The sequence below is a fragment of the Anopheles gambiae genome, chromosome 2, assembly GCF_943734735.2.
Source record: "Anopheles gambiae chromosome 2, idAnoGambNW_F1_1, whole genome shotgun sequence".
Lineage (NCBI taxonomy): Eukaryota > Metazoa > Arthropoda > Insecta > Diptera > Culicidae > Anopheles > Anopheles gambiae.
Window position 1 is genome coordinate 49,421,810 of NC_064601.1, and position 25,771 is coordinate 49,447,580.

At 45.5% G+C, this 25,771-nt stretch overlaps 1 protein-coding gene across 2 annotated transcripts; it reads right to left on the reverse strand.

Moving 5' to 3' along the window:
- Window positions 1–1,129: 1,129 nt before the first annotated feature.
- On the reverse strand, window positions 1,130–25,729 carry LOC1273961 (band 4.1-like protein 5). 2 transcript variants are annotated; one of them, XM_061641109.1, is made up of 8 exons: window positions 23,340–25,728; window positions 6,736–6,883; window positions 6,475–6,651; window positions 6,201–6,409; window positions 4,847–6,119; window positions 4,601–4,713; window positions 2,784–3,704; window positions 1,130–2,350 (listed from the first exon to the last, which is right to left on the reverse strand). In XM_061641109.1, exons 1-8 carry the CDS (start codon window positions 23,490–23,492, stop codon window positions 2,213–2,215), a joined length of 3,132 nt encoding a protein of 1,043 aa, XP_061497093.1. In that variant the 5' UTR covers window positions 23,493–25,728; the 3' UTR covers window positions 1,130–2,212. The 2 variants fall into 2 exon arrangements, with proteins under 2 accessions (XP_061497093.1, XP_061497095.1); XM_061641111.1 differs by lacking the exon at window positions 2,784–3,704 and having other exon boundaries at window positions 23,340–25,729.
- Window positions 25,730–25,771: the final 42 nt, after the last annotated feature.

Sequence of the window (25,771 nt, forward strand, 5' to 3'; positions counted from 1 at the left end):
GAATGTTATATCAATCCGGCTTCGTGAAAACGACTGGAATTGTTTTATTACATCTTTCTTCCATTCTTCTTCCAACTAAGGATTTGCGATTTTATAGTGAATTAAATATATTTGGAAAGTAAATGTATTTGGTTTTTTTTGTGCACCTTATTGCAACGGTAGGAAGCAGTTCACCGCCAGGAGATTCGCTTCGTGGTGGTTTTAATGAAGTCGTATTCATGAGTCAATCCATCTGCCCAGCACCGAACTACGTCCCGGAGATGGCCAACGACCGGACCGGATGACAAGAAATCATAGACTAAGATGGATTATAATATATACGGCCTTGTAATTCTTGCGTGAATTAAATAATAATAAAAAAATAAAAACAATTACCGCAATTATTCTGGACCTGCATAACCACTTTTTTAAAGGACCGGCTCCTCCGTCAGTTATTTTTACCCATTAGCCGGATGACTGCTACTGTACGAACGTCCCAGATGCAAATGCCTCAGGTTGTGTTGAAAAACGATTTCTGTTGTATACGTCATAGTCTGTGTTTTAATGTTGGGTTAATTGGGAGGAGTGAACATAAAAATCAACTAGTACTTGTTTTTTGCATGATGCATTAAAAATATTGTTCAAATAATTGTTAAGCTGTTTAAAATGTAAATATTTAAAAAAATACAATCGTGGTCATATGTTAATAGTCATATATGTTAACAAATTAAAATAATTTCACTTGTATGCAATGTTTCAACCTATAAAATTATTAAACCAATCATAGCATTTCATTGGTCATCAAAATAGATTTTACACGTTAACAAAACCATCAGGTTGTTTGAAGTGGTTAGTGATATAGCCCATTTTGTTTGTCCTCGCATACTCCACTGTGCAAACACGATAGCTATGTCGACATAGCTATTCAATACACGAACCGTAAGCAACAAACAAAGTCGACATACAGTCTGATTTGGATTGCACTACAGCCGCGTCTCTCATCTGCTCTCTGCTTTTAGTTCTATCCGTATTTTGTGTAGGTAAATTAATTTTAAATACATCATATCTAGGGATAAAACGAATAAATTATAATATAATACATCAGTTCGGATATTTCAATGTAACATGTACATTTCGTCTACCAAATGCCTTCTTCATATAAATTATCCAATTTTTTATTCAACAACTCGAATAAATTCTCTCCATCAAACAGTTCAGGTATTAAAATCATGTATACTAGCTGTCAGCATTTTCCGCTACATTCCGCTCACACAACAGAGGCACACACATAGTTACTATGTCAGGTTTTGATTAATTATCGTTTCAAACCGAGTTTGCTAGCAATCTTCTAACGTATTTTTGTTTCCTGCTCAATTGCATCTACTACTTACATACAACAACACGCCGAAGCAAATTCTATACTGAGACATTTCAAATGCATACAAAACGTGCCCTCCGACTCATCCTTTCTGCTTCGATCGTCACTAAGTGTGTAAGGTCACTTTTTTGTAATACCTTTTGAAGACAATGCTACATCATATTCAAGGACAGAACCACTAAGCAAATTTTCAATTTATAGCGAGCAAAACTAAAATGACCGACAATTGAACATTGCTTTACTACCATAGCGTTGTGGAAGCATATTTACGATCACCGTAATGAATGCAATGCTGCCACCACACAATCGCGTTTGGGCTATGCTGTGATTCATCTAGCTTCTATTCATTGTTTAAAATTCGTTGTATCATATTACATACTGTTCAGTAGCTGGCGTGTTTGCGGTGAGGAACGAGTGCAATTCAGTCGAGACGAAACATCGGACCGTTTTCACCACAGTGGAATGTACTGAGATCACATCTAATACTAATGCGGCATTCCTTTTATTTTCTCGGCTTCACAACAACACAACATAAGAAGAAGCACCCTAACAGTGTTCGACTGTTTGTCAGTGACATACACTACCAACATGTATCGTCCTAGCAGCATCCACCTCAGTGGACCATTTCCATTCGTCAGTCACCACAATACATTCGTGCTTCGCCGTGTTAAGTACAATTTTTGCTCTCATCTAATGAACGAGCGAAAATCTATTGCAAACCAAGGGATTAAAATATTCATAGCGACAGGAATTATCGATCCCTCATGCACACATAAAATAAGCGCCTAACATTATGGATCCCTACCAACCTTAACTCTGTTCCTACCTACATCGATTCTTAAGGGCGATTTTTCGTTACAACTGCGTTGTAATGACCGATTTTCGAATAATCGTTGCCTCCTTGGGCTTGGTCGGACCAGTGACCACATCGGACGACACTAACCATGGCGATATGTCCATAGGCGATGGTTTGATATTTTCCTTCATTCGATCCTGTGTTATGATAGGATAATAAAAAATAATGTAAAATCACGATAAGTATCACATTTTAAACTTGCTTTTAATAGCAATGTAGCACTTTTGACAGCTATTTAGTATAATTGGGATGCTCGGTAATGTTGCGTTAGTGAAAATGTTAATAATTATCGGTATATGATGACCCATTTCCTTCTACAGCAAATGCAACACAACAAGCAGTGCCGAACCCATAACGAACTGCAAGCCAAAATGGATATGTATTTTAATATATTTACACAATTTAACATGCTCCACAACCACATGACGAACTAATGTGTTAGTAGGGATGTACTTACCCATCCGCTTTGCTTTCTTCACATTCTCATCTTCTTGTACTATTCGTTCATTGATTAGTTAGTGATCTGACTACAATAGTACAAACCTATGGTACAAAAAAATAATGACAAACCTTCATTGTTGCGGTATTGGCAGTGGCAGATGATATAACAGTGGCAGTGGTGGTAGTTGCCACACCGTTGCTATCAATTACATCCCGCTCGACGGCCAACTTTGTTGCAGCCGCTGTTCCCAGCGATCCCACCGACGCATCATCCCCATTTGTTGAGGACGTTCCGTGCGGCGTTCCCGTTTTCAGCACATCCTTTGCATCGCGAACCACCACTTCGGGTTCATCCATCTTGAAGGGATTGCTGTTCTTGAACTCGCTCACACGTACGATTGGCGACGACATTCTCTTCTCGTCGCTTACATCAGCGGACGGCGGCTCTGCTAGCCGATCCTGCTCGACCTCTACCAGCTCGGCAGCGGGTGGAGGCGAAGAGGATGCACCGGACAAATTGTGAAACGGATTGGTCGACTTCGTACGCACCGGGGATGATGGATTAGACATGTTCAGGAACGGATTGTTAGCATTGGTTCGCAGTATCTTATCGACGTCCGCCGTTTCGCCCGCATCCATCGTAACCAACGAGCCACCGATCGGTGACGATGTGGGCGAGTTGGTGGGAACACTGATCTTCTCCACCACGCCACCCTTCTGCTCGGAGAAATGTGTCACCGTAACGGTGTCAGTCGTCAGGGATGGTGCCGGAAGAGCGGCGATTCCGTTGGTAAACGGCAGGGTGGGAGACTCTACAGTGCTCATCTGGCTGGCTCCACCGGAGACGCCACCAGCGGATGCGGAGACGGTCGTTATCTGCGGCCCGGGTAAGAAGCAGCTGCTACTTACACCCCCTCCAGTCGGCGATGTGGCCGTACGCGAGGCCACTGCACCCGGCGAAGCGATCATGGTTGTAATCGTAGTATGGCCACTACCACCCGTAGGGATAGTTGTCGTACCGGTTAGATTTAATGTTAGCTTGTCGCCACCCTGTAGTAGTGTCGCAGTGCCACCGAACGTTTTAGGTGCAGATATTTTGTAGTATTGTTTCAACAACGGGTTTGCATTCAGTTTATACAGTTATCGATGGACACGCATACACACGCACGCATACATAAAACCAAACAACAATAACACATTTTACAGTAGTAGCATAACGCAACAAATGGGGGATTGATTAGGAATATGGGTTGATTTATGCATAACCGGGAGGATTGGGGTTGATTTTGTTTGTTGGAAAAAAGAAAAGAAAAACAAAAAATAAAAATAGGACAATGACAAATAAACGTAAACAAACGGACACACACATATAGTACACATATAGCAAGGCCCACCGTCGTACAGATCTGTCATTACAGTTCTCGTCCAGCGCAAAGAAGATACAAAAATGTGACAAAAAAATAAATAGTTTAATGTCTCTACCTAAACGGACACTGTAATACAGATACTGACAGTACGATTATGCGGCAAGACAGCACAATAACAGTATAATTAAGCAACACAGCAAGACAAAATGTAGATCACAATGAAACAACGAGCATAAGGCACGAGCATAACGCAAACGCAAGATGAACACGTTATCCTTAATCGTTTAATGCACTGATGATAATGTAGACTTGTGTAGCGAATTATATGACTTGTTGCATGTTCCGATGCAATGATACATCCTTCTCGTTCGTGTTTTTATGATTATTTTGGGGGTGTGTGCAACAAAACAAATCAATCTCATTGATCCTGTTTCGAAATGCGTTATATGTGTGTATGTAGTGCGCATGTGGATAAATGTGTGTATGTGGTGCGAACGGTGAAAGTAATGATTGGTGCCAGCTTTCGTTCAAAGATTAGTGCTCATACTGCACGCACCGATCACTTTTTACTATACGTACCACCGAGACGAATGTAGCTGCATTCAACGATTCCGGACCCTCGTGTAATGGCTGGCTCGGCACGTACAGTTGATGATTAGTAAGCTTCGGATGCAATTCTTCCTCCACGCGTGCTGCAAATGGGGTGAGCGAGTGCACAGGTTAGTAAATGCAGTTACGTGTAATGAGTGGTTGATACGAGGAACCCATATCAACGATTGGTCGCATCCCATCCCAGTCGGATGGAGTGCTAAACCGTTTGCCTACCTTTCAAAATATTGCACTTGATTTGTCCTGGAGGCAGCGGGACGCCACCACCGGCCGCCGCTGCCGCGCTGTTCGACAGCTTTATCTGATTGTTGGGCTTCTCCGCGTGCGGCGTCGTTGCCAGCTTCTTCAGCGTGTCGTTGTTAGTCTCCAGTTCGGAAGTCTTGTTGATTGTGATCTTAAAGCTACTAGCATCGTTCAACTCCACACCGTGCAGCGAGGGCGACGGGTCCTTAGCGATCGTCTTCAACAGCGTGTCGATTTGGCTGTCGCGGTCGGACGACGTCGTCGTGTGGATGCTAAAGCCCGAGCTGATCGACGCCTTCCCGAACGAGCCACCGTGGTGAGCGGCTCCACCACCAAACCTTCCAAAGGTACTCATTTCGTGCTCGACGGCGGGCAGTTTGCCCATCTCCGCACCGTCATACCGGGCACCAGTGGCAATGTGCGACAGACCCGCCTTGCCGAACGAACCCATCTTACCACCGTACGCCACATCTTCACTCGAAGAGATGGATTTGTTCGAACTCAACGAGGGCAGATTGCCGTTCATTAGGCCCACGGACAGTAAGCCCGCTCCTCCACCACCCGACGATTGCATGCCGCCACCGCCACCGAGTGCAATGTCGGAGGTGCTACTGCCCGAGCCCGGCATGTGGTTGTGTATCACCGTGTTCGCGGATGGAGTCGACGTGCCGGAGGTGGAATGCTGGCCCTCATCAGCCGAAGAACAGCTGGCGGTGGTTGCGATGATGGTGGCAGCGTGTGCGACAGTCTGCTGCTGGTGCAGCAGGTCGGCAGAGGACGATGGTGGTACCAGTTGCTTTTGGCGCTCGCGTAGCACGTGCGACTGGCGGCGGGCGAAGCGTTGCGAGGGCCGTCGCTCAAACTGCACCGTCCGCCGGGCCCGGTTTTGCTGCGTGGTCTGAAACTCCGTCTTGCCCGAGTACCGGAACCGCGAGCCCATGCGAAAAAAGTTCTGCCGGGCCGACGGGCCCTTTACCGGCGCCCGCAGCCGGAAGAACGCATGATGCTCGACCGCACACTTCCATAGATGCTTGCACGCTTTCTCGTTGTGCAGGCGGAACACGAACGTATGCTCCTGCTCCCGGCCATGGTCGTCGTCCTCCACGACCACCAGCGTGAGCTTCTTCTTCTTGAAGTCCAGCTTGCCGATCTTTGGCCAGAAGAACAAGCCGATCTTCTGAATGCCCTCGAACACGAGGATGCCGGTCGGCGTCAGACCGAGATGATACTCGCAACCGTCTTTACCCTGCGCAGGAAAATACGAATCACACATTCAACCATTAAAAGTGATACCAATCTTCAGCAGCACTGTTTCTGCGTTGCTTACCAAAACGGTATGCATATCGACACCGTACATGTCCAGCCATTTGACTTTGTTGAGAAAGCTCGTCTCCGCCTGGGCGGGCGTTAAGCCGCGGCACTTCTTGTACTCCTCCAGTATCATAATTTCCAGCTCTTCAGTTTGATTCGGCACAAAGCGAAACTCGGACACGGTGGCAGCAGAATGCACAGTTTCGTCAAAGTCGCCCAATTCCGCTGTAAAGGATGAGAGGGAGATTAGGTCAATTTATTCATCGAGTGCACGCAAAATGAATACATACACTGCAGCGCTAATGCAGCTAGCTCCGAGGCCTGCGGATCGGGACATTCCAATCTGCCGTCCAGCAGGTCCTGCTTCAGTTGCAGGAAAAACTGATACCGCGTCAGCTCCTCGCGCAGTGTGTTCGGTTCCGATGAGTAGAATTTGACCTTCAGGCGCAGCGTGTACGGTGGTCCGACTGAAGCGAGGCGTAGAAAAGCAAAAAGAAATTAGAAACATTCATTCGACTGGGACAGGAACATATACGCGGAAGTTGACTCACTTTTCACCTGCTTCTTTATCGCCTTGGTCGGATCGAGCCAGTGCTTGACGTTGTTCGCGTCGGTAAATTGCAGCCCGAAGTAATCTTTCTCGATCAGATCCAGAGAATAGAAAACCTGCTCGTACAGATCGCTGGCCATCGCTTTTTTCTGCAAAGTATAATTAACGTTCGATAGTTAAAGAGTGAGGAAACTACATTAGCGCCATTAGACGAGGCTGGTTGCCGTGGAGCCGCGCGCAAATGCGATGTGTTGCAAGTGCAATTAAACTTTCCCCCAAAACAAGTGGCCTGGGCTATACTGGGAAGGGAGGGGGGGGGGGAGGGGGGTTATGTTTGGTCCGTACCAAATCATACAAAATTGCTCTACGTTCATCGGTCTGACCCGTCGTCTGCGCGCCGGCAGGTCCGAGCAAAATCCTGATTTCTTTTCACTTCCCAGCTCGTATTATTTTAATTACTCCTGAAATGTGGATCGGTGGAAACTTTCTTCGGCCACCATTATCGGGTGGGGTAGTGGAAAAACCGATCGATCGCACTGGAGGTACCCGCACCAAACGCATACGTACTGACTCCCCGCCCATGTTTACAAACAATTACATTATGCAACCTAAAAGACAGCAGTACACCGCACACCAAGAGTCGCTTTCGTCGTCGTCGTTGTAAAAATCAAATCCCGTTTGCAAATGTGTGGTATGGGAAATGGATATGAGAAGTAGACTGCGCTTATGGCGGTTGTTTTGCCCCCGTTTTCTACCAACGGGGGCACGACGTGTGTGAAGAAGGTATGCGAACAATGTGAAATACGCCCCGCCACTGTCACAATCACGTAGGGTTTCTCTCGACATATCGTATGACGCACGCCACCAGCTACACTGCATTAACAATTGATTATTGGCAGAACAGGCATTCCCACACATGCCAAATTTGAAACGCATCGAGCATACCGTAAAACATAGTTTGCTGAACCGGTTATTAGACTTTGAGAAGATTTGGAAGGTAAGATGCAACCAAAACGTTACCTACTCTCCCAGGTGGTCCCTCGTTTTAAACCTAAAAAGCCTATTCAGAAATGAAATCTTAACAAAGATCTTCAAACATGTCTCCACGTGAGGTTAAGAGACGTGTCACAGTGTGTGGCAATTTAAATATCTTCCCAACACCTTCGATGCACCGCCATTTGACCAGTAATCACGTACGACGGAGAACTGCATTTCCCGTCCGTCCAACGACGGTCTGGCCCTTCGCGCATTGCTTTTCCTCTACCTTTTACGCTACTTACCGACCGAAAAGGGCAGGTAAATGGGTGGAGAAAGAGGGCAAAAAAGAAGGTCAAACAACATGTTGCTGCTGCCCCGTGCGAAAGCGATAGTTTGCTCAACGGAGAGCCGCCCAATTTTCCAACACACTCAGAATGATTGGTTGTTGCGTTGTACTTACAGGGTGCACACCACACCAGCCCAACGTGGCGATTCCAAGTACTTGTGCACCGGGCAGCTGCCTAATGGTTTGGGGTGTACAACAGCATAACAAAACGCACACACACCATTTGCTGCCGGGTAATGGCGCTCTTCCTGTACACTGAAAAACCACCATATTCCTCTTCTCCCTGTTGTCTGCCAAGCTAATCGATGGTGCGTACACACACGGTCTGTGTTTGGAGTGGTGATTCTCCGTCTGCTGCCATTTCCTTTGCCAAGGCTCCAACCAAAGTGGGAGTGAAACGCATCCCGGGAGGAAGGGCTTCTTTTTCCGGTCATCGAAAGTGAGCCGCCGTGTATACGACGATCTGCGCGAGGGTAAATGGTGTCGGGAAACGAGTTTCCAACAACGCTTTCGTTTGTTCCATATATCGTACTAACGAGAAGAACTAGCGATCGGGCACTGCACTGTGGCGCGGAATGCAGAAAATGGGAAGGAAAGAGAAAAAGCGATATGTGAGCTGAAGGGAATCTTTGCAACGAGTTCTCACACCCGTTTGTAAGTAAGCTGTTTCTGGGGTTAAACTCTGAACGCTGTTTAGATTTATATAATATATTAGGAGTGCCAAGAAGTTCATAGTGATTCTGACGCTCTTTTTGTTAAAAATAGGTCTCGAAATGTTTCCGTCATCGTTTTACTGGTCAACCAGATCACGTCCCATCCACAGGAATCAGAAAGAGCAATATCTGGGATATCTGAACAAACACCGGTCGCCGTCTCACCGTCTCAATACGTTTGGTATCCGATTCCAGAGCTTACGGATCATTTTCATTGCTTTTACTCGCTAAGAAATTATGAATGTTGAGATATTTATGTGATAGAGATAAGTGTCTTTGTGAGTTCTTCATGTGTTTGTACAGGATCTTCATCCAGTATATTCTCAAGCTGTCCTTTCTCAATTCTTCACAGCACTCCGGAATATCATTTGTCTTTTAAATACAGATTACAACTTTAAACCTTTCAAAACCAAAATCTCTTAGATCGGGTCACTAAAATATGATGTCAGATGACTTTTCTCCATTAATGAACATCCCGCAAAACATATACTTCACTACAAACGTAGAAAAGAAAGCATAAATTCGACCTTTCAAAATAAGGGTATTTGATTAGAGCCTGATTAAGGTAAGACTAAATGTGCCGACTTCAAAATGCCAAGGAGCTTATTTGTATTTTTAATAGAAACACTTTAAAAGAGATTACCAACTACGAAATCAACATTTCAGGACGTAAAAGGACAAATGTTTAAAATGACACAATTAAAAATGAACAGAACCTAAAAGACATAGCAATTACGATATTAGAAAGATAAATGAAAACGATCGTAAAACGTTTCAAACATTACTGCACACGAAACGAAATCCAATTCGTAATGACGCAATAACCCTCGTTGGACATTTTACACCTTTTATTTGCAAACTTTATGCTGACGGTCAATGTCAATGACGAGACGATCCATTCCGCCAGCGAACGTCACCCTCTTTGCTCAGCAAAACAATGCATCTCATCTGTCACACCCGATCTGGCGGCCGCCGAGCTGTTCTGCGTTGACGACTGAACGCGATCGAATCGGTCATGAGTCATTGCGCGTGGCACAGTTATCATCAATAAGCACGCCGGTAGCCGACACAGAGGCACGCCAAGGCGCACACTACACACACGCAGCGTGTCAAAAGGGGGCGTCGTGTAAAAAGGGTTTCCTCCCACTCCATACCCTGCCGTGCCTCTCAGTCTGCTGAACTCATCTCACACGTTCGTGATAACCAACCACATTCCGGCCATTGCTCAGCTCGATCGATCGGTTCCCCGGCGTATGCAATTCCACACCATATATCTACGCGTAGCAAAAAGCACGAGATTCACGACACTCGAGCAATGTGGCGGAATGATGATTGTGATCGGTTCCCTACCGTATGGATTGAGTGCAGTGAGTCGATGATACCGTGTGGGTGTGTATATGTTGTGTGTGCCGGGACCGATAATGTTGACGTCACGCAGCATTTATTTATAGCCTTACCGAGTGGCGGGACAAACAATAAAGTCGTCTATGTACGCGCTGCCTGGCAAGCGAATTACGTTCCGCGTGCGCAAAAAAAATGACAGCAACCGCTGAGGTAATCGGTTTTTGGAGCCAACAGCCCGGGCCGGTGCACCGTGGTTGGGGATGCAACTATCCCAGCCGCACACGGTTCGGCTGAGCAATAAAATGTGGGCCAAAACGACGTCGGTTGTATAATGCCGTCCAGCGTGTTCGCTGAATTTTGTTTCCATTTCGCACACTTCAGACAACTCAAAAGGGCAAGTTACACATTCTAAACTGCATGGCCTTCGTGTCACACTGCAATTCTAGATTTGTTATAAAAAGTAAGGAATGGTTCGAACGTGCCTAACTTTTCATAAATTTTTCATTGCACAACAGCTTATTGGAAATGTAAAAACAGTCCCTGCAAGCCTATTAAAAGGTTCTACATGACACAAAAGCACTAAAACACTCAACATTATCAGCAACAAATAAATGTGAAAAGTGCGTTGTGACCCAATTTGGCAATCAATTTTCGCACACAACCAGCTCGGCGAGCAATCATGCCAAAATTGTATGCAAAAAAAATCCCCGCTCAAATGCTTTCAAACCCGCTGCTAATTACAGACGTCGCCGTTGTACGTGCGAAACGTCCAGGCCCCCGGCGCGGGTCTCTATCGGCGTACGGCAATCAAAATTGAACCTTAGCTAATGGCCCAACTGTATATCGCGGTACGATAGCGAAAAAAAATGAATAGTGTGTCTGGGGAGAGTATTGTGTGCAGATAAAAATCGGCGTAAAACCACCGCGGAAAACAAATATCACAACTTGACACAATCGCGCAGAGTCATACAGAGGCACCAACTGGGTAGAGAGCAATGCAGACACTGAAACATGTACAGACACACATACACACACATACAGATTAATGTCAACAAACAATGATAATGTTTGTGCGGTTTGTTTATGTAACGAACGTTGCAATACCGCAGAGGGAAACTCCAACCAAAGGGTATAACACAAAAAACGCCCACACACACACACATTTCCTCCTGCTGTTTAGCTGCACCATCGTCTCGATTTCTTTCGCTTTATCTGTACGGTAGAAGATGGAAGAAGTTTGCGAGTTGATTTGGACCCAGACGGACGAAAGAATCTATGATCTTTACGATCAAGTTTTGCCACAGACGTTACGCCATGTTCTGCTAAGTTGTTGTAATAAAATGTAATAAACGAACAAATTATTCCACGACGCATTTAGCAGTAGAATCAGTTTATAGAAACGCCCATCAACCTAAGTTACTTTCATCATTAAATGATTGATAGTTTGACAGCTAATGTGTAGAAAATCAAAATTATTAAAACGTGATAAAGTCGTCACCTCGCACGACTTAACAACATACTTGTCATATGTTATATACTGGTAAGAGCTCAGAATCGGACCTACCGTGTGCGGAATTAATAACGGAACCGATTCCAGAGAAGTTGAATCCGGAATCGATCCTGGAATCTGAATCGGCTCCGAAATCGGAATCGACCTGGGAATCACAATTTGCCCCGGTAATGGAATCAGCATTAACTTGAGAATTCAAATTAGCTCCGCAATTAGCTCCCGAACTAGCGTCGCATTTCTTGAATTGAAATAAGAAATTTCAGAAACGAAATCAGTCCGGGAATCTCCACGAGTATGGATCGTTTACAAGTAAATTTTGATTCTTTGCGGCAATCAAAACGTAGCATTATTGGATCCAAACATCTATTCTTATGAGGATGCCGAAACCAACTCCGATTTCGAATCCAATTCTGATTCCAGAGCCGATTCCGGAATTGATTCCGAAACTAATTCCGGACCTACTATCCGGAATCGATTCCAGAACACTTTGGAGGTAGCCGGAATCGATTCCAAATAAAACTTCATTTTCCCATCATTAGTGTTAAAGCCTCGTATGGTCCATCCAAACCATAACCAAGGACTTATTATCTGATTGCGACATACAAAATAAGTCTCGAAATGTCGGCAGGTCGTAGGTCATTACGCCAAACCAAATACATGATGACTAAACATAGATTTTTTTCTTTTTGATTGCAGAAGTTCAAATCTGATAAAAAAACGTCCCACTATTCTCCACGAACTTGTCAATCCATAGACCGCCAAAACCTCACGGGGCTCTTAATGTCGCTTTGACTAACCACCACCTTTGGGAAAGGAGGGTCCGGGGCAAAAGAACATCGAGAACATACTCGAACACGGCACGCTATCTTCCAGCCGGCAAACAGACGGACGACGGAGCGAAGAAACCGACTGTGTAGTGTTGGTAATTCGTGGCAAAGCTCAAACCCTGGCTCCGTGGGTAATGGTGTGGCCACAACGACACGCCACCACCGGTGGTGATGGTCGTGCAGCAGCAGCACCCCACTCCGGTTGAAAAAGGGGTTATGCGAGGTTGGAGGTGGTGTTGTGCTTTGTGCAGCTCTTCTCCATTGCCATTCGCAAGAGTAACAGACTCCCACCCAACACAGTCGTGTGGCCAATCTTTGTTTCCATTGCGCGTGAGCTGTCGTTTATCGGGGACCCTCCCCTCTCCTCGCATTGCATTGGTGGTGGTGATTGGTGTGATCCGCGCGAAAGGTTTCCCATTACAAACCCTGTTCGCTTGCCAAGACGCAGTTCGTTCGCAAAACCCCCGCGGTCTGGTCCCATTTTGCACCACACACAGCACCCAATAGAGCACCACCACCACCGAGCTCCACACACACACCCCCCGCAAATTTCGATCGAGTTGTTTGAGCTTCGAAAGGCAAACAACAACCACGGTGGGAGTGGAGCGAAGGAAAGCTTCTTGTCCACCGCGACTCGCAGGAATAACAAGCAAGTACCGTCTCAAGACAAGATAAATCAGTTGTTCACTGGGTCGAAATTTGGAAAACGATGTTTCGATTGTGCTGCAACCGGCTGGCTGGCTGGCTGGTGGCGCTTTGCCATAATTCGGCAGCGATTAACAATTACATCAATTAAGTGTTTGAATGCTTTAATAATTCAAATTGCATTTTCAAATACGGCACACGCTACACCATTAACGGTGCTTTGAGCTTGCCTGCTTGCACAACACGTCTTTCCCCTGTGCCACTGCGACCTCCTCCCACCACATTCACTGGTGCAAAAGGTGAAAGAACTCCCCCCTGCGCAGACCCAGTTACATTTTCATCTGGATAAACCACTTTCCAAACCCGTTTTCCAGCCGCTCCAGCTGGCCCCTTGGTGACATTTGGAGGAAAAAGGAAACGTCGAAACGTGTCCCCCGCAAACCGCTACTAGGGAGCGTCTTGTCTTACAAACACACAGACAATTTGCATCATATCGAACGAAACTCGTTCCGAGCTTTTCAAGTAGCTCAAATAATACAATGCTGGAAATGGTACCGAATTGAGAACACGTCAAAAGATGCGTCACAATGATACAGCACATACACACGCGCAAAGGTCTGCATGATCAACACTGAGGTGACTTTATGGTGACGTTACTGCAGCTGAATCATCAACCGATCGAGCTGCGCTGTTCAATATTCCCTTATGCATGTATGCTAATAAGATTGTGTTTGCTCATTCCATTTCTTACCGACCGTGGAAAATACAAATGAAATTGCAAATGATAAACCGTGTTAAAAATAAGTGCACCGAAGCAAAACATCAAAATTTCGCTATCTTAATCATCGGAATACCCCAAAATGATATAAGATTTATCCACCGCCATTCACATTTCATCATTTTGCTGGTGATTTTTTCTCTCTCTCTCTCTCTCTCTCTCTCTCTCTCTCTCTCTCTCTCTCTCTCTCTCTCTCTCTCTCTCTCTCTCTCTCTCTCTCTCTCTCTCTCGTTTTCTATCTCTTGCTCCATCTTCGTTTTATCGTGCTTTTCATCACATGACACACCCATCCTTCAAGTCTGGCACTGGCTACACCCGGCATCACTTCGAACAGCACACACTGCACACGATTGGCAGGAAAGTGTTACGGTGCAATAAAATAATCATCGCCACACCACCCCATCATTAGCCAAAAGCTTGCCGACCGACCTGGGTCTCTTCTCTCATCACCCCGGCACACACACCCCGGGTCACTTTCTATCGTTTTGGCCAGATGGAGAAACATTCATAATAAACATGTAGCAACAGATGAAGAAAACACCCGAATCTCGTACTAGTCTCGAACCACAAACGCGAATCAAAGTATTTCCCGGGGTGGCGGCGCTTTCTTTACACCCTTTCAAACCATCTGCAGATGGCCGGTACACGCAGCGTCGTGTTAAATTATTTTATTTTATTTTATTTTTATTTTATCATCCACCCAAGTTCGTCAACATAAACGCAACCTTTTAAAATCATTCACACCGAGAGAGGTAGCAGCAGGTTCATGTCATCTCTGACTTTTGCTGACCTGCGATGCTGAAATGCTGGCAGATCAAGACGGACGCCACCACCGCCCATCCCCCATCGGTGAAACAACATTGGCCCAAAATTGGTCGACAAAGGCAGCAAATTTTAAGCTTTAATTGCAGCATCGTCCACCGGTAGATAGTGAAACAATCGCCGGATGATGACGGGGCGAGTAGGCGGGGAATGGTGGGAATGCAGAAAAGTGAAGCAATCATTGCATCTCAACAATAAAGCGCGACTGCGAGTGCCCGAACCAAGTTTTGCCGGTCCAATGCGCTTTACGTGGGTACGAGGAATGGAGGAAGAAGAAAGAAGGATGGATTTCATTCATGTAGATGGATGTTTTTTTTATCTCTCTGCGGGTCACAGGCAGAGAAGGTTCGGGAGCTTTACGCGCCGAATGCATTAATGGGACAAACAAGTTGTTGTAAATTTTAAAGAAATTCAAAGCAGCTCGTGCTAAGCGCGATGGATAAAACATAGCCCGTCGTCAAGAGCCATAAAGTGACCTTGTGCTGCGGTAATGTGCAAAGTTTTACAGCAAATTTCTTGATTTACCGTTTTACTGTCTAATGTTTCCTCCTGTCGTTCACTGCTAATTCATCAAGCGCAAAGCTTCGCGCTTTTAATTACAATTTCCCTCCCTACATTAATGCATCACTCCCCAGTGGAAGCTGCAATGCATCAAAGTGAAAGAAAAGCACCCTGAACCATCCTCAACCACCGCCATCACACCAACCGAGAAAAAATCCATTTTCCAAATTCAAATAACCTTCCGTCCGAAAATTGATCCGTCACTGTAGTTAGCATAAGCGGTGATACAAACCCACGCAGGCATTCGGTGGTGTTCGTGTGGCGCATGACTTTCTACTTATGGAAATAATTACTACTTTCCTCTGGGGGCTGTAGTTTGGAGATTTTCGAGTTTCGATGGAAAAAATACGGAAACACACTCGACCGGGTCGGTCGCCTTCCTGAGTAGGGGAGGGTGGAGTATAGAGTGCGCGTCCAAAGGTTACGAAGACCGCTTGGGGTCAGCCCGGAAACAAAACGTTCACCTCGGCAAACGGGTAAAGGAGGTGGTGATGTGTAGTGGAGGATGCACTAATGTAGAGGCAATAAAAAACAAAAGTACTATGCAGACACACCTCCACCCACTATCTGCAGCGTATGATGAAGCTGAACGGCCTTGTTTCTCTTCCGGCGTTTCGAGCCCATTTGGGGAGATTTTCGGTGCTTGAATTTTCACCCCTTGAGCCGTAGGTTGCATTATGGATTGTTTTACCTTAAAACAGACCGGCACACACACACACCAAACGAATGTAAAATCAGTTGTAATGCTTAACATCACACGCAGCTTCCCGTCCATTGGTGAGACACAGCAGCTCTATATCAATTCAAAAAGAATTAAGCTTTTTTTCTCTCATACACATTCCCTCGCGCCAAACCCATTGCATGAGAAAAGAGTGAAAACACGGTAAGAAATATTTTCTGTTGACTTTTCGCAAACCAACGGCATTGTTATCATGCTTTTATTATGACTCTTCCCCTATCCCACTGCCTAACCTGAGCCCCCGTTGTAGTAACGCAACCCCCATCGTTCCGCGGCCACACACCAGTTGTCACTTTCGGTTGCAATATACTCTTATTTCATGCACATAATTTTCCATCTCAAAAAACCGACAACACTGCTTCTCCTCCGGTTGGCACATCGCGGTGGTAAAGGTTTGTGAAATCGATTTTAATTAAATTCTTCTTCACCTTGGAATTTGAAATTGTATGCCGGTTTCATTTTCACAGCGTGTCACAGGGGAAAAAAACAAAAAGAAACTATTCTGCCGTAACTTATCAGAATGAAAAATCGCCCAGCTGGACATTCTGTGCCCCGTTCACTCTGGGAGGAGGATAGTTAGCGTGAATGAACGGTACTGAAGAACCTTCGAGCTATTAGTTCGACTAGGAGAAGCAGTGGCTGCATTGCTCGATCGAGGGTATTGTTTTGGATTGTTGAAAAGATAAGAACAAACACAAAACGAAACAAAAATAGAAAAACATTTAAACCATCTTCAAAACTGATATACTCATTATTGCATCAAAGCATCATTATGTTCCGTTACGGGAAGATAGGAACAAACAAATGTTTGATTATAGAATGTCGCTAGAATGCTACATACATATTTAAGTTTTCTGTTTAAATTCTTCAAATAATTGTAACTAGTGTAATAGTGATGAGAAAAATTAAGTTTTCGTCAGAATCGATTCCAGCTAGCTCCGAAGTGTTCTGGAATCGATTCCGGATAGTAGATCCGAAATCTATTTCCAAAATCGGTTCCGGAATCGGTTCCGGAATCAGCTCCGAACCGAAACCGGCTCCGGAATCGAAATCTGCTTCGAAAACAGAGTAGGTTTCGGCATCTCCATAAGAAAAGGCGTTTGGGTCCAATGATGCAATGATTTATTGAAAGCCGCAATAAATCTAAATTTGCTTGTAAAAAATCCATTCTCATAGAGATTCCCGGACTGATGTCGCTTCTCAAACTTCTTTCAATTCAAGAACTGATTCTCATTCCGGAGCTAATTCCATTTCTGGAGTCAATCCTGATTCTGTTACCGGAGCAACCCAGGTCGATTCCGATTCCGGAGCTAACTCCGGAGTCAACTTTCGAATCGGCTCCGGAGTTAACTCAGGAAACGACTCCGTATTCGGAATCGATTCCAGCATCAGAATCGGCTCCGGAATTTATTCCAAACACGAATTCAGAATCGGGTAGATTCGATTCCATGCTCCCCCTACTAGCCTGTACAGTTATTATCTTTTATTTATTTATTGAAATTTCATTATCAAAAAAGGGGCAATCGGAATGATAGAATCCAAAATATCAAATCGATTAAATATATACTGATTAAAAATTACGTATTATCTTCAATCAAATGTTGACCTCTTTTATATATTAAGCCAGAAAGTTAAAATTTCAGAATTTCAGTGGAAGAACAACATTCAACATCCAAATTGTATCCTTTGACAGTTACGCTTAACCATACTGGATTTAATCATCTGCGGAGGAACAACGGTGCATTTTAAAAACATGTTTATCTACTGGCTTTTACAAGTCAGAATCGAATGCCAGCAAAACAATTTCAGACGCTCAAGATTCAGTTTAGCTGTCAAAAGTTGTTGTTTGACCGCACCGATGCTATTTTTCACAAGCGCAACATGATCAATATGAGCTCAAGTTGTTTTTTTAGGGGCCTTTCGCATCGTTTTGCAAATTCAAACATGCCTTTCGTTGCCGTTACAAATCTCGCTTTGTAACTAAAATATATGTGGCTACACTATGTTGATCGAAGGAATTGTCATTTTGCATTTATATTCTCGATTTTTGACCATTTTTGGGTATCAATGAATTATTCCATAAAAAGGAAAAAAACAAAAAAAATTAAACCCGCATAGGTACATTCCAAGGTATTTATGATTTTATCGATCTATTTGTAAAATGTAATGATAATACGCTCAATCCGTTACAAGATATTAATAGTTTAAAGCAGTAATCCCTGGCTTGTTCATATATAATATCCATGGCCCCCGGACACATACCTGGCTATCATATATGACATCCATGACACTCAAAGTGTTAAAAGCATACCAACAGACAGTTTTCAACATTTCTTGACCAAGTATTTTTGCTTCAGCAAGAAAAAAAAGATGCATGAGCTAGTCTAATCAAGCTTGCGACGAAACGGCATTTGTTTGCAATTGTTCAGTTTCGTGTGTGGTTTTGAAAGGAATGTTGAGATGATTTCAGCTGACTCAACCTCAAACTCCATCTAAAAAAACTGAGTAATATGGTATAACCCCCGTAGTGGGTTTTACACTTTTGGGCGTGAAAAGCACATTCCATCCAATAAGTAATATAATATTAACAACATATCAACCATCAACGAGTTCATCATCTATGAAAGCACTACAATCACGACCGCTGTGAAGATATGACCTATTTTCCTCCCTATTCCAGAGCTAGATCTTGAAAAAATAAAAGCAAAGAAATGGAAACGTACGCACTTTAGTCTTTTCAAACATTCCCCGGGACGTGGAAAGATTCCGAACGAAACAACGTTACGTGCACACGCGCCGGTGGGTTTCACTCTTATCGCAATATCCATAAAAAGCGCAATATCAAAACGGACGGCAACTGTTTAACGTTAGGTCGGTTCCATCTGTGTCTAGGAGAAGGTAGAAACAATTAAAAAAAAAACTAACAGAACAAAAAGGTCTAGAAGTCACCTTGACAAGAATGCGGACGATGGCATCTCCCTTCCAAAAAAAACGCAGAAGAATGGAAGAGAAAAAGCACGAGAAACAAGGCACATGATGATGCGAGGGAACACAAAAAAAAACAAACAAACAAACCTCCCTTTCCTACACCCCCAGCAGTGAGTTAGGGGATGAGATTGTGCCCTTATGAGAAATGCACAAGCGGAACTCTGATTTACCCAACAGGAAGAAGAAAACGACAAAGATCAACCAAGAAAACCCCCCGCGCCACTGGAGGCGATCTCAATCTTGCTAAGCTTCAGTGCCGTTGGTAGGAGTAGACTGGCGGCACGGCAAGGGTTAGGGAAAATGAGATTTGAGATTTTAATAAACCAACAACACCGGCAATTAAACTGTTATTATTCTCACCACCATCACCATCCATCGACGTACGGTGCCGAGAAGAGCACCCGGTTCAGCCACAACCGAACAGTTCCAGAGCCCTGTCGAACCGCCACCACAGCTGGAGGTTTTCGGGCCGGAAGCCGAACGAATCTGCTACGGGGAAGAAAACAGATTGGTGGCTTTGTACGAGAGAGAGAGAGGGGCCGTTGTTGTGCGCCCGGTCTTTTGGCCTGTGGCGACCCAATGGGAAGATGTATCGCTTACTTCCTAGAAAAGCGCTCCTCACCACGTCGAGTGTTACCAAGCATTTTCCAACATTTTCTCATTCCTTTCCGGAGCACGCTCTCAAGGGCGCCCCCTCCGAAAAGGGGGTGGTGTTCGGGAGATGGAACTTATTTTCGATTGTTGAGCCATCGAACGGCGCTGCTGGGAGGGGGCTTGCGTTTTCGAGCAAATTCAGCGGCCATATGCAATCCGTGGATGGGAAAACACGAGTTTATACCCCCAAACGCGTTCCCAAACACACGCAGCAACAGGGAGAGCTACTTCCTCAAAGGGCAACTTTTTTCTTCCCATTCAATGGCGGTAATGATGGAGAGATGGCTTGGCGACACGCGTACCGACTACAATTTCATCCGACTTTCCAGCACAGGCAATGGTGGTTCTTGATGGCATTGGAGCTATCAGACACGTTGAAACCAAGTGTTCCCCCAGCTGGTAGAGTGATATAGCCCTTAACCGGGAGTCGCAACATACACAAAAGCGTTTCTTTCCTGCCGCTGCCGGAGGAGATAGAGCAAACGGAAGGCCGAAAGTGCCGGGGCGGTGTTTCGGAAAAAGGGCTTCTAACGGAGCTTCGTGTGATCGGGGATTGTTTTCGAGAGTGATGCCGGATGGGTGTTTGTCACACATAGTAGGGATGGGTGCCTGGTTAAATGTCACACAATCTCCTACGGGGGGCGCATGGGATCGAAAGGCAGTGTCGTGCTGGGGTATAATTATTGAGCCGGCTATTGCTGAAGCGTGTTAGAAAAATGACAGAAAACTAATCGAAAGAAAGAAGTAGACAAGGTGTTCACGTCTTTTCTTTCTTTTATTTTATTTATTTTATTTTTGTGTCGCTGCCATTTGGTTTAAAATTATAAGAATAAACTTAAAACAACCAGAACTACAACAATACAAGTCTGTTGCTATAAGTATTGAAAAATCCGTTTAAATGATTTACTCAATGTTTCTTTGTGATTTGTTGAGCCTTCAGCAAATAAACAAACACAATAAATTCCTGTTCCGACACAGCATCGCACACGGCACCGAGCAAGACAGAAATGAGACAAACGGTCCACTCCATCTCTCTCGTGACGCTTTGAACCGGTATTAGATAGCGTGTCTAATGCCGCGCCAGGGTATGCTAATCGAATGCCTTGCTGTACCGTTCATTCTCACCCGTATACATGCCTGTGCACTGATGCATGCCCGACTGTGTGTATTTGTTTGTGTGTGTGGGTATATATATAAGTATGTGTGTCTGTGTGTGTGTAAGTCTGTATCCGTGACCATAGTGTCGTCATCGTCAAGAAGGGCAGTGGCGCGGCTTACTCACCACCGCCTGCCGGACGGTAACAGTAATAGAGAAAGACTTCAATGTGAACAAGCGACGAACCCAAACCATAAAACGACGTCATCTGCTGTGCGTGCTGCTACCCTGCCGATGTGGGCAAGAACTCCTCTTACCTTGAGGAATGTGTAATGAAAGAAACCTGCGTCGACGGCCAATAAAGTGGGACACACCAGCGTGATTTTTTGAGCCGCACCACCCAAGCCGAACACAAAGTAGCAACATTGAACGCAAATTGATAGTGTCGAAAGGTTGAAAAACTATCGTCGAAGATAGTTTATTATTTAGTCAGCTGGAAGGAGGGATCCCCAATGTCACCGCCAGGTTGTCGCCGTTGTCGTATAGCCACATTCAGTGTGTGCTCTGTCATTTTTTGTGTTGTCTTTACCTTCCTAACCACCAAGCCCGGCAGAAGTTTATCGAGTTCGACCGCCCACCAACTCCACCACCCGGGCGCAATGCACACCTTGACATTCCAGCAGCAGTAGCAGCAGGCAGTTGGTGATAAAATGCATCGAGACAGTATCGAGTGCACTGGTGCTACTACTGTTTGCATTTGTTTCTCTGCATTACCTTCTACCTCCTTCTCCCCCGGTCGGTCGTTCTCCAGTTTTCAAGTGCTTCAATGCACGAGTTAACAACGCGTTGTTGCATATTATCACCGACCCACCTGAGCTAGTTGACTCTCTCAATAGCATGGCCTCGTGGCGACAGCTGTTTAAAGGACGCCCTTAATGATGCCTCGATAGCGCCCGTCACCTACCCATTGCCATCTTCTCCCGTACCCGTCAGCTTCAAGTGATTATGCATGGGAAGGGAAATGAAGCTACTAATTCATTACTGCTTTAAAAACATTGCTTTACTCTAATCAACACGGTAACAAACAGCCATTTTCGCTCACACACACACACACACACACGATGCAACAACTTCCGTTAACATCGATGTTGCCGTGCGTGCAAGCGTGGTTAACAATTTCGTAAAACTTACTATTTTGAGGTTAAACCACACAACACGTGTGTGCTTGGCTGTAATACGCTTGATGCTACACACTTCAATAGCATGCACCAAGCTCTGTAGACATACAATTCACATATTGGGAGTATCGCTGGTGGGTGAGGATCATGATTGCCCTAAATTAATTTCCCTCCAAATGGGTTCTTCTTACTACTTGACCGACATATCAACAACATCACATCGGTAATGATGATCCCTCACATGCGAAAGGGTAATTAAATTATGCATAATAGAGTCTTTAGGATAACATCCCGTGAATTATGTGTTGTACAGTATTAACAAAAGCGAAGAACTTTAACGATGACTACTGGGCGTTACATGAAGAACGTCAAACAAGGGCTACGAAATAGTTGATTTTGTTTTTAGTTTTGTTTTATTTTAAGAAGGAAAAAATATCATAAATAGTTCGATCCAAGATCAAATAAAAAATCATTTTTAGGTTCTTCATGTAAAGTGGATTTGATTCAATCATGCTCAACTTCTATCAAACTATTATTTGGCAGCCTGTTATTGAAATAAATTTGTAATTTGAAGGTAAATTTTGAAACTCACTATTATTCAATTTCTTCAAGTATACATTCGTGGTATTTTTTATAGTTTCTCAAGAATTATTGATTCCCTCACGACATTTATTGGATTCGTACCATGATATTATGAGCTTTTTTTCATTTTTGTTGAATTATTTTGTTCAAAAATGTTGATATTGTTGTCAATAAATCGTGAGAAGTACAAACACATGTCGAAGCATTCACATTCGTTCGATAGTTTTTTATGGTGTACATTACGTTATCACGCACACCTAATCGTAGAAATTTCGAATATTCTTCTAAAACGTTATCAAAGTATGTCTGACATGCAATCAGTCAATCTTACAAATCAATCAGTCCATCAAAATCGCTCAAAACCCGGAAGCAATTCCTCTACGCCCTCTACCGTCTCTTCCGTATTCCGACACCACAAGGGAAGAAGGTGCCTTTCACACCCTTCAGTATTCTACCCAGCCGTGGCATGTCGCCAAAAGAAACAAATGATTAAAGACCACTGTTTTACTTTGGCTTCCGCCCCCGTTTTACCGGTGGGGTGGTATACGCGTTACACACTATTAGGCGTTGCGATGGCAAACAAGCAGCACAACACAACGACGAAGAAAACCGTCGCGTATGCAACAACCCCCAACACAGCTTATCTTATCGAAAGTTTCAACCCACCCCGAGGTGGGAAAGGGAGGGCATACCACCAGCAACCAAACTAATGGCAGCAAAACCAGGAGACCAAATATTTGCAAACCACCCGTACGCGCCACTCCATTTTGGAAAGGTGTTGGTTATGCAGGTTTTTTTTTTGTTGAACTTATGTTCCCCCTCCTCACCGGCCTCGAACACTTACCGTAAGATCCACCGGTAGGTCCGTGTTGTCCAGCAGTATCACGCGACACGGGATCAAATTCTTGTTCGTCGGGATGCGCTGCGACTTGATCTGGCTGTCGACCGTGTCGGCCGCAGTACTGCGCCCCTTGCGCCGGCTGAGGAATCGCAACATTTTTGGGCCCGAACGAACGGATCGACAACCTTTCCCTCAACTGTCCTCACCGCCGAACGCAGGAGCTGGCAATCGGCAGAAACAGTGGCAGCAGCGGCAGAAGAAGAATGGCGAATTTCGCGATTCCGCGACTGCCCTTTTCTTCCGTGTCGTTGTGTCTGTCTGTGTGTATGTGTATACGTTGACGTTGCTAATGGAGACCACGGCACTCCGGGAGCCGCCGCTCATTCAAAGGGATGAATATTCTTTGCCCTCCGTTTTCGCGTCCGTCCGGTCTGGGTCTGGATTTTGCTGGCACGACGAGAAGGGGATACTCTGCACCGTCGTCGTCCGCTCGATGTTTTCTTCCGCTTCTGCTTCTGCTCCACTGCCCGTGTGTCTGCCCTGTCCGGTATTCCGGTTTCCTCTGCTGCCTCTGGAAACTTCTTCCACTCACTGCTGAGGTTGGAGTGTGTTGCTGTTGCTGTTGTTGCTGCACACGTCACACAGTCCACTTTCTGGCCAAAGCGTTTCTCTCCTGCGCTGGTGTGAGTATGTTCCTGGTGAGTCGGCTTTACGGGGGAGGTAAGGGGGAGGGCAGAGATACAGCCCGTGACACCTCGTCGCACGACCCTTGACACGGTGCCGACCGATTGCTGCTGCACCGAAAATACGAAAGCGTGGGCTGAACAGCGACACCCACCGGGGGGCGTTGTGTGTTGGCGGTACCACCACCTCACCACAGATAGCCTCTTCCTTTGCGCGATGACGATAATTTTGCGTACCTGTAGAAAACAACAGAACGGCACACTCGATTTCTTCACCGCACTAAGAACGAGACTGCAGAACAAGAAACAGACGCGCGCACACTCACACACACCGCCAAACGACCAAACACACTGGTGGGATAAGGTGTCCCCCCTTTTCGTTGACGATTCAACCACTTTTGCTTTATTCCTGCTCAACACGCACAAACACACACACAAACACACGCGCGCGGGCGCGTATATGCGGGACAACCGCTAGAACGGCCACGGCGACTTCGATGCGTACAGGCAAACAAACCCGATCACCCTTTCTTCAGGGCTTCTTCTTTCTACTGACCAGCGCATACACACTCACACACACACGCGTACCGCGCCCCGCGCATGCAAGACGACCAACACTACCACACACACACGAATCAATCTAAGCAGCTCAACCAGGTCGAAACTTCTTTGCGCCTACTCTTCTACCTGGGTGAAACCAGCTTTTTCTGCTGCTGCTGCTGCTGTGCTTTTCGCTTCCCTTTTCTCTCTTTCTCGCTCTTGCACGCTCTCTGTCAGACGCTCTCTCTCTCTCTCTTTCACTTCTTGGCTGGCAAAGCTATCTCGGGGGTTACTCGATGCACCTTCACCCGCCTTTTCTTCCTGTCGTTTCTTCCACCCTGCCCGGTAAGCTACAACCTACATTCACAGACACGGGCGCACACACACACACACGCGCTACTGATGTACGCACGTTTGTGCCAAACAGGTACAGGACCGTGGGGCGCACGACGGACGGTGGTTTGGGTCCGAATCTTTCTCTCTACCAGCCCCGCCGTATCGCAGCGATCGATCTCTTCAGTCAGCGATCGGAGTTGGCGAACAGACTGCCGCGACAACAACCCACAATGGTGGCCGTAGCTTTTTCTGCACTTTTCCTTCCGGACCATTCATTCTTACACCGCATTCGCGCCGCAAAACGGGGCCAAGTGTCCGTACGACCGTTCCGGAGAAGGAAGGAAGCGATTTTACCTTCCTTCTCCTGCTTCTTCGCTTCTTCCTGCGATCCTGCACCAATTCTGGACGGGCGTACCGTTAATTATTCGCCCACGACACACTGCTGCCTCGCGGCAAACCGATCGATCAAACACAGGTGCGAAGAACTTAGCCACTTAGCACGCGCTGCACTCTCGGCACAGGTACCTTTGTAATCCAATTAGAATACAATTGGAAGCACCAGCGACACCATCCGGTGCACACGTTTGGGGTTTGAAATTTGTCAACGAATTTCGGACAATGCACCGAGATTACACCACTTAGCGACGCACACAAAAAAAAGAACGCACTCAAACCCGAGTGCGTATGGGTTCCACAACACTGCAGTAATAGCAACACAACAAACAGCGTTGTTGATGTTTGTTTAGTTTGGCTTGTTCACTTGCACAAACTAGCCAGCTTTTACCACGCACGGACGGAGCCCGTGCCTGCTCTTGCGATAAGTTGCGGTGCGAGAATGATTGCCTTCGTTCTCCGCTGTCAGCGCAACACGTATTT

Excerpts from the sequence above, each read along its gene's own strand:
- LOC1273961 (XM_061641109.1), bottom strand. The coding sequence starts at position 23,492 with ATGTTGCGATTCCTCAGCCGGCGCAAGGGGCGCAGTACTGCGGCCGAC. Across the intron at positions 6,120-6,200 it reads TCGATATGCATACCGTTTTG|GGTAAAGACGGTTGCGAGTA; the intron begins GTAAGCAACGCA and ends TTTCCTGCGCAG. Across the intron at positions 2,351-2,783 it reads CCAATACCGCAACAATGAAG|GATCGAATGAAGGAAAATAT; the intron begins GTTTGTCATTAT and ends ATCATAACACAG.